The sequence below is a fragment of the Chelonia mydas genome, chromosome 4 (assembly GCF_015237465.2).
Source record: "Chelonia mydas isolate rCheMyd1 chromosome 4, rCheMyd1.pri.v2, whole genome shotgun sequence".
In the NCBI taxonomy this organism is placed as follows: domain Eukaryota; kingdom Metazoa; phylum Chordata; order Testudines; family Cheloniidae; genus Chelonia; species Chelonia mydas.
This window is the reverse complement of record NC_057852.1, coordinates 3,954,718-3,966,891: the sequence shown is the minus strand read 5'-3', so window position 1 is coordinate 3,966,891 and position 12,174 is coordinate 3,954,718. Positions and strand designations below refer to the sequence as shown.

The 12,174-nt window shown below is 45.9% G+C and overlaps 1 protein-coding gene across 3 annotated transcripts; it reads right to left on the bottom strand.

Moving 5' to 3' along the window:
* Positions 1 to 3,665: 3,665 nt before the first annotated feature.
* On the bottom strand, positions 3,666 to 11,893 carry SPINK2 (serine peptidase inhibitor Kazal type 2). Of its 3 annotated transcripts, XM_037896533.2 has the most exons (4): positions 11,762 to 11,893; positions 11,628 to 11,671; positions 9,673 to 9,782; positions 3,666 to 5,100 (listed from the first exon to the last, which is right to left on the bottom strand). In XM_037896533.2, the coding sequence occupies exons 1-4, from the start codon at positions 11,823 to 11,825 to the stop codon at positions 5,055 to 5,057; spliced, it is 264 nt and encodes an 87-aa protein (XP_037752461.1). In that variant the 5' UTR covers positions 11,826 to 11,893; the 3' UTR covers positions 3,666 to 5,054. The 3 variants fall into 3 exon arrangements, with proteins under 3 accessions (XP_037752461.1, XP_043401477.1, XP_043401476.1); XM_043545542.1 differs by lacking the exon at positions 9,673 to 9,782 and having other exon boundaries at positions 11,762 to 11,881; XM_043545541.1 differs by having other exon boundaries at positions 11,628 to 11,842.
* Positions 11,894 to 12,174: the final 281 nt, after the last annotated feature.

Here is a 12,174-nt window from a genome sequence, read left to right as displayed (position 1 = left end):
ATCATGCCTATCCCTGGTCTGGGATGTCCATTGATTCAGGGAGCAGGTGGTACTGGTCTTTGGTGCTGCACTGGTGGTTGGTACTGAGGCAGTCTTCTGTGCCTGACAATACCAAGAATTTTTAGGTGATACTGACCCTGGGAACACAAACTGGCTGGCAGAAACTTAGCAGGGGGCACATGATACAGAGGCGCATTGGTGCTAGCTAGCAAAGGGTTTGCTATTCTATGTCAGCAACGCATATCAGGCCTGACAAACTCACTCACCCAATACACTGCTTTCATAGTGCTTATCCACAAAGTGTCTTGTAAGGTATCAAATGAAAGCCAATGACATGCTGCTCATTAATATCATTGTACAATGTATTTATTGACACTATATAAGAAATTGTGCAAAACAATTGCAATATGTATATAATCTGTAACAAGGCAGCGTGGACAAGCCAAGTTTTCTGCCAGCCAAAGCATGTCTATGCCTCTATTGCTATCTCGGATGTAAATGAAGCATTGTAAAGCCAACACAATGGACACCCTATTTGCATGTGAAGTCAGCAGGAAAACAGGTTGACAGGGGAGGTGAATACACTGGAGAACAAGTATTAGGGGAGAAAAGTCTTAGGTTGGGGGTTCATTTCAACGGGTTTACTGGACTGTAAGAGGAAGGTAAATGGACTCCCCTTTATCCATCACTGGGAACAAAAAGGACAGCAGTTTTTGCATCCATGAGCAGTGGATCCCAGCCAGGGGCGTTCGTGACAGTGCAAGGAAGCATTAGAAAGTGAGAAGCTGCTTTAGACAAGGATTTTAGCCTGTTAGGTTTTGACTCTAAGAAGTGTGCTATACCGTTTGTTTTACACGTAAACAGTTGTTTCCACTTCTTGTCCTTATTCACTAGGTCTTAAAGCTTCTCCTTAGATAGTAAACTTACGACTGTTTCACTATTAACGTATTTCAGAGCTACACTCTGCTGACCCATATCCAGCTTCTCATCCACTGTAATCCCCAGGTCCTTTTCTGCAGAACTGCTGCTTAGCCAGTCAGTCCCCAGCCTGTAGCGGTGCATGGGATTCTTCTGTCCTAAGTGCAGGACTCTGCACTTGTCCTTGTTGAACCTCATCAGATTTCTTTTGGCCCAATCCTCCAATTTGTCTAGGTCACTCTGCACCCTAGCCCTATTCTCCAGAGTATCTACCTCTCCCCACAGCTTAGTGTCATCTGTGAACTTGCTGAGGGTGCAATCCATCCCATCATCCAGATCATTAATGAAGATGTTGAACAAAACTGGTCCCAGGACCGATCCCTGGGGCACTCTGCTTGATATCAGCTGCCAACTAGACATTGAGCCGTTGATCACTACCTGTTGAACCTGACAATCTAGCCAGCTTTCCATCCACCTTATAGTCCATTCATCCAATCCATACTTTTTTAACTTGCTGGCAAGAATACTGTGGGAGACCCGATCAAAAGCTTTGCTAAAGTCAAGATATATCACATCCGACGCTTTCCCCATATCCACAGAGACAATTATCTCATCATAGAAAGTTGGTCAGGCATGACTTGCCCTTGATGAATCCATGCTGACTGTTCCTGATCACCTTCCTCTCCTCCAAGTGCTTCAAAATGGATTTCTTGAGGACACGCTCCATGATTTTGCCAGGGACTGAAGCGAGGCTGACCGGTCTGTAGTTCCCCGAGTTCTTTTTCTTTCCTTTTTTAAATATGGGCACTATATTTGCCTTTTTCCAATCATCCTGGACCTCCCCTAATCACTATGAATTTTCGAAGATAATGGCCAATGGCTCTGCAATCACATCAGCCAACTCTCGCAGCATCCTAGGATGCATTAGATCTGGACCCATGGACTTGTGCATGTCCAGCTTTTCTAAATAGTCCTTAACCTGTTCTTTCACCACTGAGAGCTGCTCACCTCCTCTCCATACTGTGTTGCCCAGTGCAGCAGTCTGGGAGCTGACCTTGTCTGTGAAGACCGAGGCAAAAAAAGCATTGAGTACTTCAGCTTTTTCCACATCATCTGGCACTATGTTGCCTCCCACATTCAGTAATGGTCCCACACTTTCCCTGACCACCTTCTTGCAAAACTGCTTCATGTGAAGGGCAGGTGGCAGTGAGGTGCCTCAAATTTGGAGGAGCAGAAGAGGGTAGATCTGCCTTGGAAGCTGATACCTCCTCTTGAGGGTCTGAAGTTCACCTCACACTGTTTGAGGCAATATAGCTTCAAATGGGTGTCCCTGGACTTGTTCTTACTCAAAACCACTGACACATGGATCTTATCAAGACAAGACAGACAGCAGCTGTGGCCATAAAGGGGTGGAATTAAACTGGCATAGGACAGAGGTTTAAGCCAGAGGGCTTCAACTCTGTCATGGCTCTAGTAGACTCACTGTTGGTACCCCACCCCAACTGCTGGCATAGCCATTCTTTCCTCTGTAGCACCCCCGCCACTGGTAACTCTCGTCCTGTGATGATCCACCTCATCTCAGGACTTAGCCCTCTGGCCAGGTCACATTTTAGTCCCAGCTCATCCATGGTAATAAATGTACAAAAGTTTTCCCAGACCTGAAGAGTAAGCTCAAAAGCTTGTCTCTCTCACCAACTGCAGTTGGTCCAATAAGAGATATTAGAGAGACCAGGTTGGAGACGTAAAAGTACAAGAGTCAAAAAATGCCCTGATGAAAAAGATCCTCTGACCCCTCTTGGACTATTCCTCATCCTCCCCATAAGATTTAGTCCTCTGCCCTGCTCTGGGCTCCATAATTCTTACACTGGGCTTCTATGCCCCTTTCTCCGTGCTGGGAGGAGAATCCAGGCACACCTCTGCTCCGAGTTCTGGACTAGGGACCCTGTATGAAATAGCTATGTCTGCTCCTTCATACACATTGCTGTTTCCCTGTGCTGCTTTTTACCTCCGAGCCCCTTGTTCTGCTTCGCTACAGTCTGAGCATAACACAGCCTCTGCTCTGGGTCCCAAGCCTTGGGCTTCTCCCTAGGTCCTCACAGCTCCATTCTCTGCTGGAATGCTGGCCCTTCACCATGGCTTTTTTCCAGGGCCCATCACAGGGATTGATTCTGTCCCTGTGACCTCCTTCTGTCTGCCTTCCCCAGGCTCTTCCCAGAGAGGGAACTCCCTACCTCCTCTCTCCTGCATCTTCCCTATAGTGTCCACATCCTTATTTTATGAAAGTGACCCAGCTCCTCTCCAGTTGGGTCTAACAACAAAAGCCTGACACACTAGGTGCAGTCAGGTGAGCTAACTCAGCTCTCAGACACGTAACTCTTTATTCACCTATATGGAGCAAACACCCCAGCAAGGAGGATAGAAGTGCCAAGGGACAAATTTAGTTTAGATTGTTCGGTTTTCTTGGTATGACCAGAACAACATAATAAAAGAGGCTAATATTTTGAGGGAAATTACCCCTAACTAATACTCTAAAGTAGATTTGGTTAAGGGTAATGCAAGGACTCCACTTGTTCTGTTTAGCTGCCATCAGTGGTAAGAGGGAACGAAGGGATGGTTGCAGCTGCTCTGTTCTTTGTGCTTTTGGGTGGTGTGGGTGGAACTAGAACATTCAGGACACTACTATTCAAAAGCTTCTGAGCTTGGATACATGGGGCACAGGTCAACTTAGAGTGGAAGCCACACTGACACATATTCGAAGAACTTATTTTTATTGGTCTGAATTTTTGTTCCTTATTATTAACAAGGTTCCCACTTCTAGGGTATGAAACTATTTAATAATCATCCTATATAACTAATGTTACAGTTTAACAGTAGAAATCTTGGTAAGACAACATCTAACTAAAAAAAACCAAAACACTTTTAATCCTTCTATGCAACCAAGTAACATTCTGAAACAGCTAACTTACTAGTTTATGCCTAGACTCTGCACTGGAATTGGCTATCATCTTCCTGAGCCCAGGAAGAGTCTCATTAAAGTGAATGGACACCCCAATGATGCTCTATGCTAGCAGTTCCTGATACAGCATCAGGGGCTTAGACTGTAATATGTTCCCCTCTGGGGCTAAAGTTATATATTTTAACATCAGCATCATAAGACATCACTAAGGTGGAAATGCATTAAGCTGAAGTTGTTATTTGATAATAGTGAGAATTGAATGTGGGGAATGTTAAGTTGGCACTTTGCTTTTGCTACTGACTAATGCAGAAATAACAAGATATTTTATTCAAAGTAAGATGGAGTCACACATCAAAGTGAAAAGCGTGCATAAGTAGCTTGCAGTGTATAGACTGATAAAAGCTAAAAATAGGTATGGTATAAAACTTACTGACAATTAAAAACTGTGGCTTTCAACAACAGAATCAAATGGTTACAAAACAAGTTTAAGCATTGTGGGCAGCAGGTAAGCTGTATTCCTGTTAGGGTCCACACACCACCAAGAAGAATCTGTATTGCAAATTCAGTGTGGAAAAGACAGTCCTCTGCCTATAGCAGCCAGCCGAGATCTCAGGGGAGGTAAAAGTTTTTTGTAACTAGAACAAGTTATCCTGGCTTTTTAATTAAAAAATAAAACAAAAAAACTTCATACCAGTGACTTTGCAGTGGTAGGGGATGATATGGAACATACAGCATGCTTAGAAATTTGGTCTTGTAAGTAAAAATTATGCCACACCTAGGGAGGTTAGACACATGGATGGTGCAGCAATGGTATATATAACCTGCAAGATCCCCACATACCGAGCTGCCTCAACTGCTCTATGAAGTAACCATGCCATCTCAGACAAATTCTACATAGATAATAAAATCAAATTAGATTCAGAAATCTTCAATAGTGTAGTATCTTCCAAAGAAAAAGGAAATATAGACTATGAGAATATAAATGAATCTTACAGGTACATTCATAAACATGACTACTATTTTAATAAAATAATGGTATTATGTCTATTCAAAAGTGGTATAAGAGCAAAATAGGCATTTTATTTAATCAGACTAAACTACACAGACAGCAAATTTAAGACACGGTTTCCTCTTCAATTTGGCTTTCCTCTGTTCCATGTTCAAGTTTAATACTACCGTATTAGCAGTATCCCTTCCAGCGAATTTTGACATCTCTCCTATTTTCCCTGTAACCAGAACAAAAAAAAGAAAAAAAAAAACATTAGAAGATAGATTCTAATAGAGTGGCAAACAAAACACACACTTTCCACAGTGGAATTGTATTCAGCTTCTTTCTACATCTTACAAGTAGAATCACATTCAGTGATGTTTTCAGCAAATCTTACTGCAAAACTACAATATAAAGTTTTATACATCATGCTTAAATGACTTATTAGAGAACGCCTTACTTTTGAATCTGTCATCCATGCAAGACTTGGTAACAGTTTATAAACCTGAGGAGTTTTAACTTGTGATAGAGAAAGCTTAAAATGAATGCCAAAATGTCAATAATCCAAGAATATTATCTTGGAGGAGAGGCTCACACTCCCTGCAAAGTATCAGAGGGGTAGCCGTGTTAGTCTGTATCCACAAAAACAGCGAGGAGTCCAGTGGCACCTTAAAAACCTAACATTTATTTGGGCAGGTTTCAGAGTGGCAGCTGTATTAGTCTGTGTTTGCAAAAAGAAAAGGAGTACTTGTGGCACCTTAGAGACTAACCAATTTATTTGAGCATAAGCTTTCATGAGCTATAGCATCTGATGAAGTGAGCTGTAGCTCACGAAAGCTTATGCTCAAATAAATTGGTTAGTCTCTAAGGTGCCACAAGTACTCCATTTATTTGGGCATAAGCTTTCATGCGTAAAAAACCCACTTCTTCAGATGCATGGAGTGAAAAGAGCCAAATTTAAACCTTACAAAACTGCCTGGCCTCGTCCAAAAAACCACTGGAGAACGGTGGTGGAGGGGATACATCTTCTGAACAGTGCATTCCCATTTTAGGAGGTCGTTTCTCCCCCTCCCCTGCCTCTTTTACACTTGTATCCCTCTTCAGCATTTTGAAGGGAGCAAACCAGGGAATGCAAAGTTAAGATCTAACAGAGTTTTGTTTTGGGGTACAATATTAAATTTGCTTTGTTTACAAATCAAGTTTTTCTGACTGCACTGAAAATGAGAAGAATTAGAAGCTGGACTTTTTTTCCCACCTCTTAAAGTGATGAGGTTTTACAATTGGAACTGGCACTTGTGTCGAAAAAGCAGAGCAGACCCTAGCTTCCATTTTGACAAGAGTAAAAACTTGTTTTAGTTAGTAAACAGGTGTAAGTGAGATACAAGGAATAAGGTGTTTCGGTATAGTAACTTTCCTGACCATAACCAAACTTTAGTACAATGTTGATTATAGTTTTTACAAATAATTTGTTCAACTATTCATATTGGTTAAAAATACAAAGATCCATAGTGAATACAAGATGGAGTTTCTATTATGGCCTCTCTACCACAACAGAATCAAGCCATCTGTAGAACATCGAGATTTAATTTACTCATCATAGCAGTCAAATGGAAGATGCTCATCCTTACTTTTGAGGAATTCATGTTACAAATGGCTGAATCAGAAATCTTTTTATCTGAAAGTAACAGAGCCACTTACTGAGCTGAAATGATGATCAACTTTTCTAACATTAGTATCTGTTTATGAATACTATAAACAAAAAGTTCCAACCAAAGACACAGGGCCTTCTTCTAAGTTACATTAAGGTCACTTTAGACATCTCTCGCTGTTTAAAAGAAAGCCTTATTGCAGCACCACACCAATGTAAAGGGGCTTTAGTGCAAATGAGAATAAGATCCCTAGAGTTTAGAAGATGTATGATGGCAGTGGCTAATCTTTCAACTCTCATCTGAGCACCCATTTAAGAATAAACCAGGCCCAAACTTGCTCAGCTTTAAAAAAAAAAGCACAAACCTGGATTTTATGGTTAAAAGAGAGCACTGAGTGTAAAGGGACCTGGGATGTATCCCTGGTTCTGTTACAAACTTCCTGTAAAATCTTGGGCTTGCCACGCAATCTCCATGCGTCAATTTCCCATTCTGTCAAATCTCTATCTTACAACGGTATTTGCAGCTTAAAAGTATTGTTTGCAAAGCTTTTGTAGATCTTCTGATAGATGATACAACAGAACTGCAAAGCAGCCATTCATTGCATCAGAATACTATCTCTAGTTGCAACTTACTAACTCCTATTTCTTATTCAAATAGGATGTACTTACCTATCTGCTAAGTCATTTCAGCCACTTAAGATATACCAGTCACTGTAAACATCTTACAAACTACTATACAGACATTAAGTTAAATTAAGCAAAGTTGAGGGTGGCAGGTAACTAGTGCAGGAGAAAGCACAATAAGCAGAGCTCACATGGACGAAAGTCAAGCAACAAACATGTCAGAGGGTATACAAGCTTCCTGTATGAAAGTAAGAGCTCTTCCCACTGTTCTCCTTCTTGAGAAACTTGGAAGATTTGGACACTGCACTCTTCTGAAATTAAGTGACTACTGCATATATCCATAACTGTTTTTTCAAAGCTAAACAAAGGAAGTATGAATAAACATACTGATGAATAAGGATTTCAAAGTCAAAAGTTTTAAAACAAAGTCATTCAAACGATCAGTGTGCTACAAAGCAGCCAAGTAAGCAAACTGCCAAATGGGTTGTAATGAAACTTAAAAAAAAAAATCCACTTTCAAGCTGATACCCATGAATCTTCAGTCCAAAAGACATTTTTGAGCATTTCATAAGCCATCAAATATGAGGGTTTAAGGTACCATTTCATTTATATGAAGTGTCAATCCCATAATGCACACACAAAACCATATAAAAATTACACGAGCAGTATACATCACTAGACATCATAAATTACTTCTTAATAGATGCAGGGAAAGTAATCAGGACTTCGCTTAGAAACTTCTTTTGGATTTCTCTGTACAAGATAGGGTGCTGTGCAGTGACCTATTTATAAATCTCAATTTCATCTATTTAGAACTACGTTGGAACTAAGTGGCAAACAGGAGAAAATTTTCGTTAAGTATTAAAGTTGAGACAACATGCAGACAATACAGAAGGGAAACAAATTTCCTTTAAGATATTCACTATATGAGTACTGGTATCAGGGTAGATTTGATTTAAATCACTAATCATTGGGAGGGTTTGTTTGTTTTTTTTAAATCATGGATTTTTATCCACCCTGACTGGTATTGATAGTATGTTTTGAGTAGACATATCAGAGCTAGCTTTAATCTAGTTCGCTCAGGTCCCAGACCAGTGAAGCTGTGTCAGCACTCACTTCAGCATGGGATAGGCCTGCAAGTAGTTATCCAGTGTTCCAGGTGGCCTTGTAGAGTCCATGCTGAAGTATGCCCTGCTGCAGCTTCACTGTTTTGGGACCAAAGCTAACTACTCGAGCAGCAATCACATTGTGATTTCAGTATAGATGGTATGAAGTGGGACAAAATATTTCCCCCCTCAACCATAGGCAATGCGGGGGGGGGTATGTGGGGTCATGTTCCTCCCTCCCCCCCACCAAGTTTTCTACTTGGCCTACAAGGGGAGGGGGGAGGAAGAGGCGCTTTGCCCTTCTCCCACTGGGCCTGCCCCTGGCACACCCAGCCCCTGTCCCTGGCAGCCAGGCCCATGTGGGGAGCAGAAGGGGTGGGACCAGCTGCTTTCCACGTGGGCTGCTCTCGGTCGCTGCTCTGTGCAGAGCAGCAGCTGCCTGCAAGAGAGCCTGGCTGAGGTGGTGGCCTGCCTGGCCCCCTCTGCTCCCTGCCCAGGCCTGGCTGCTAGGGACAGGGGCTGAGTGAGCCAGAAGCGTGCCGGGGGGGGGGGGGGGGGTAGGGGCTCTCTCTCTCAGGCAGCCACCATACTGCACAGAGTCAGTGACCCAGGCTACCTTCAGCTGCTGTGAGAAGTGGCTCCCTCCCACTCCCCGCCCAGGCCTGGCTGCCAGGAAGAGCAGCTGAACATGCTGGGGGAAGGGGGGTGGGGGGAAGAGAGGCGCAACAGGAGAAGGAAAAAGCCCCCCCCCTCCCCCCCGCAGGTAATTCCGGTGGGGTGGGGAGAGCACAGGAGCTCCAGGCTGGGCTCAGGGCGAGGACGACACCAGGCACAGGAGACATGTGGGGCAGTCACATCTTCCCCTTCAGACTGTGCCCTTCCAGTATCAGGAGGCACAAGTATCTATGCCCTCAACATTCGTCACTCAACCACTTTCCCTACATAAGAAACTATGAACGGTTTAAGTCTAGAGCCCAAAAAAAAGATTATAGTAAAAGCACCTCTAAGGCTGGGATAGCTTCATCCCACTCCCTCACTCTTGGGGGATACCTTTCATGTTCTATAGGTCCCTGATTCTATGATGAGCTGGTAGGGTGTTGGGTCTTATCAAGCAGTGAGCAGGAGTTATGTAGCACAACAGAATAAAATTCCCACAAGCCACTAGTTTTGCAGGATACATAAGTGAGCGTGCAGCATCTGTGGCTAATAGAATCCAAACTATATCATTTGCATGTGACACCATAAAAAGTGTGCTATAGGAGATCAATATTTGAGGAAATACTCCTACACATACAGTTTAAGAAGTGAGAGAGAGCTGAAGTCTGTTTCAGTAACGCAGCCTGGAAAATGAAAAAGAGTCACTACTTTATGTGCAAAGTTTGTTATACTTCAGACAAAAAAAAGACAGGATGTGTCCAAGTTACACAATTACCTGTTTGAAAGGCAAAGTGCACACTCATTTGGATAAGTGTGCCCATCAGTCCCACAAACTGGGTTAAAGTTCTTTGGACATCCAGGCAAACCATACAAGTAGCATTTTGGCTAGAGAGGAAACAAACTTATGAAACAGTCTAGGATAAGCAACTCCAAAACAGCATTTTGGAAACCTTTAAGCAATTTAATTGAATTTTTTTTTTTTGGATTAAGCAATTTAACAAATCCTGCCATCTTCCAATGGCATACCAATGTACTTATATACAAAATAAAAATCAACATTTCATAAAAATTTGTGGAGGGGTTGTGAGATATTGCATCACTTTCCTAGTTATGTGGAAATGTATCACTTCAGGCTTCACATACTAACTGCTCCCTACCATTACTTAGCTAAATACTTATATTGCTTAACAGTCAAGGGGACCTTAGTCATCATTGCTAAAAAAGGAGTGTTTTTTTAACCTTGGGATAACTAACGCACGGCAGCTCTCCCAAAACAGAAGTACAGTGGAGACAAAAGGTTTTAGTTTTTGCACGAAATAAACTCAGAGGTCAACCCAAGTTGGGTGTGTAAGGCTGGCCTCCACAAATTTACCTCCTGGTAAAACTGAAGTGCTTTGTCTTCACTGTGTGTTTACCTCAGGATCATTCATGCACTTCAGTTACCCTGAAAGATTAAAAAAGCCACCACAGCATTTTTCAGAGTAACAGCCGTGTTAGTCTGTATTCGCAAAAAGAAAAGGAGTACTTGTGGCACCTTAGAGACTAACCAATTTATTTGAGCATGAGCTTTCATCCGATGAAGTGAGCTGTAGCTCACGAAAGCTCATGCTCAAATAAATTGGTTAGTCTCTAAGGTGCCACAAGTACTCCTTTTCTTTTCACAGCATTTTTAGCAGTGAAGACATGGTCACTTAACAAATCAACAGCATACTGTAAGATGGAATCCATTCAAAATCACGTTCGCATAACATTTTAGGGCCAGAATAGGAGGTTTTATAGTGAGAATAAGCTATCTGGAGCTAGTTATCTTGCTATAAAATCCTACACTTAAATTGTTAGTCAACACAGCTATGTTGGTCAGGGATGTGAGAAAGCCCCATGCTACATATCCGGTGCTGACCTAGCCCCGGCTGTGGGCACAGCTAGGGCAGCGGGAGAACGTTTCCGGCAGCCTAGCGGCTGTGGCCCAGGGAGATGCTCTTCCTACACCAACGGGAAGCCCCCCCGCAGGCGTAGGCCGTGTCTGCATTTCACGTTACGCTGCCATGGCTACCACGCCGTAACTAGTGTAGACATATCCCTAGTTGAAGCATCAGCTACCCCGCTGTAAAATCTTCATCCCGACGTGGCTAGCGGGGGTCAAGCTCCGGTGGGAAGGGGGGGAAGCGGAGCACTGACTACAGCGAAGGACGCAGCTGCGGGCCTGGTCTCCGCCAGGGTTACAACGCGCGGCGGCTGAGCGGCCTGGGGGAGCCAGACAACCCCCGCGCCCAGGCAGCCGGGGCGGAGGGCAGCCTCCACGGAAACGCCGCCGCACAGAGCCCGCAAGGCGGCGAGACCCCCGGCCAGCCGGGCCAGGGGCTGCCCGCGCCGCAGCCGGGGAAGGCCCCACGCGCTGGGTATTCCCGGCGGGGGGCTGCCCTCGCCGTCCTGCGGGCAGGCACCCCGGGGCTCCGGGCCTGGCTCCCCAGCCCGGGCTCCCTGGGACGGAAAGGGGGGGCACCCGGGGCTTGCCCTGTGCCGGGGGGATGGGCACGGGCCCCTGCCGCTGCCCGCAGACACCCGCCGGGGGAGGGTGCCAGGGCGGGGCGCTGGGAGGGGGGCAGGATGCTGCGGGACCCAGCGCAGCAGTGCGGGGCGCTGGGGACCCGGGGGTGTTGGGCGGTGCCGCGGGCTGCCCCCCCCCGCACGCCCCGGCCCCACTCACTCCCCCGCCCCGGCCCCACTCACCGAGGCGGCGGCGGCGGCCCGCGCGGGCGGCGGCAGGAGAATCCCTGCGAGGAAACAGGAGCGCAGTGTTACCATGGCAACGGCAACCCTCCCCCCGGCCCCCGCCCCCGCCCCCGCCCCCGCCCGGCCGGTACCTGCCAGCGCCCCGCACAGCAGCAGCAGAGCGGTCGCGCGCGCGACGCGACATCGCACCCCCATCTCCGCACCCAGCGGCCGGCGCCGCGGGCCGCCGGCTTATAGGGCACGTGCCCCCTCGCGTCACAACCCGCCCCGGCCACCCTGCACCACTGACCACGCCCCCGGAGACCCCCCCCCCGCACCCGGGGGATGGGGGCAGGGTCAGTGGTGCCCATGGGAGAGAGGAGAGGAGGTGGGGCACCTGTGGGGGAGGTGGCTCCTGTGGGGTAGAGGGGCTGGGATACCAGTTGGGGTGGGGTGCTGGCTCCAATAGGAGTGGGGGGATGGTGGCACCTGTGGGTGGGGGGATGGTACAATGGGAATGGGGGGGGGGGGGGTCAGTGGCACCTGTGGGAGCAGTCCACAGGGC

Bases quoted from the DNA above. Each gene is read 5' to 3' on its own strand.
- SPINK2 (XM_043545541.1), bottom strand. From the start codon at position 11,825: ATGGGGGTGCGATGTCGCGTCGCGCGCGCGACCGCTCTGCTGCTGCTG. The intron at 9,783-11,627 runs GTGAGTGGGGCC...TTTCCTCTCTAG, and splicing joins GGGCCGCCGCCGCCGCCTCG to CCAAAATGCTACTTGTATGG. The intron at 5,101-9,672 runs GTAATTGTGTAA...TTCTGGTTACAG, and splicing joins GCACTTTGCCTTTCAAACAG to GGAAAATAGGAGAGATGTCA.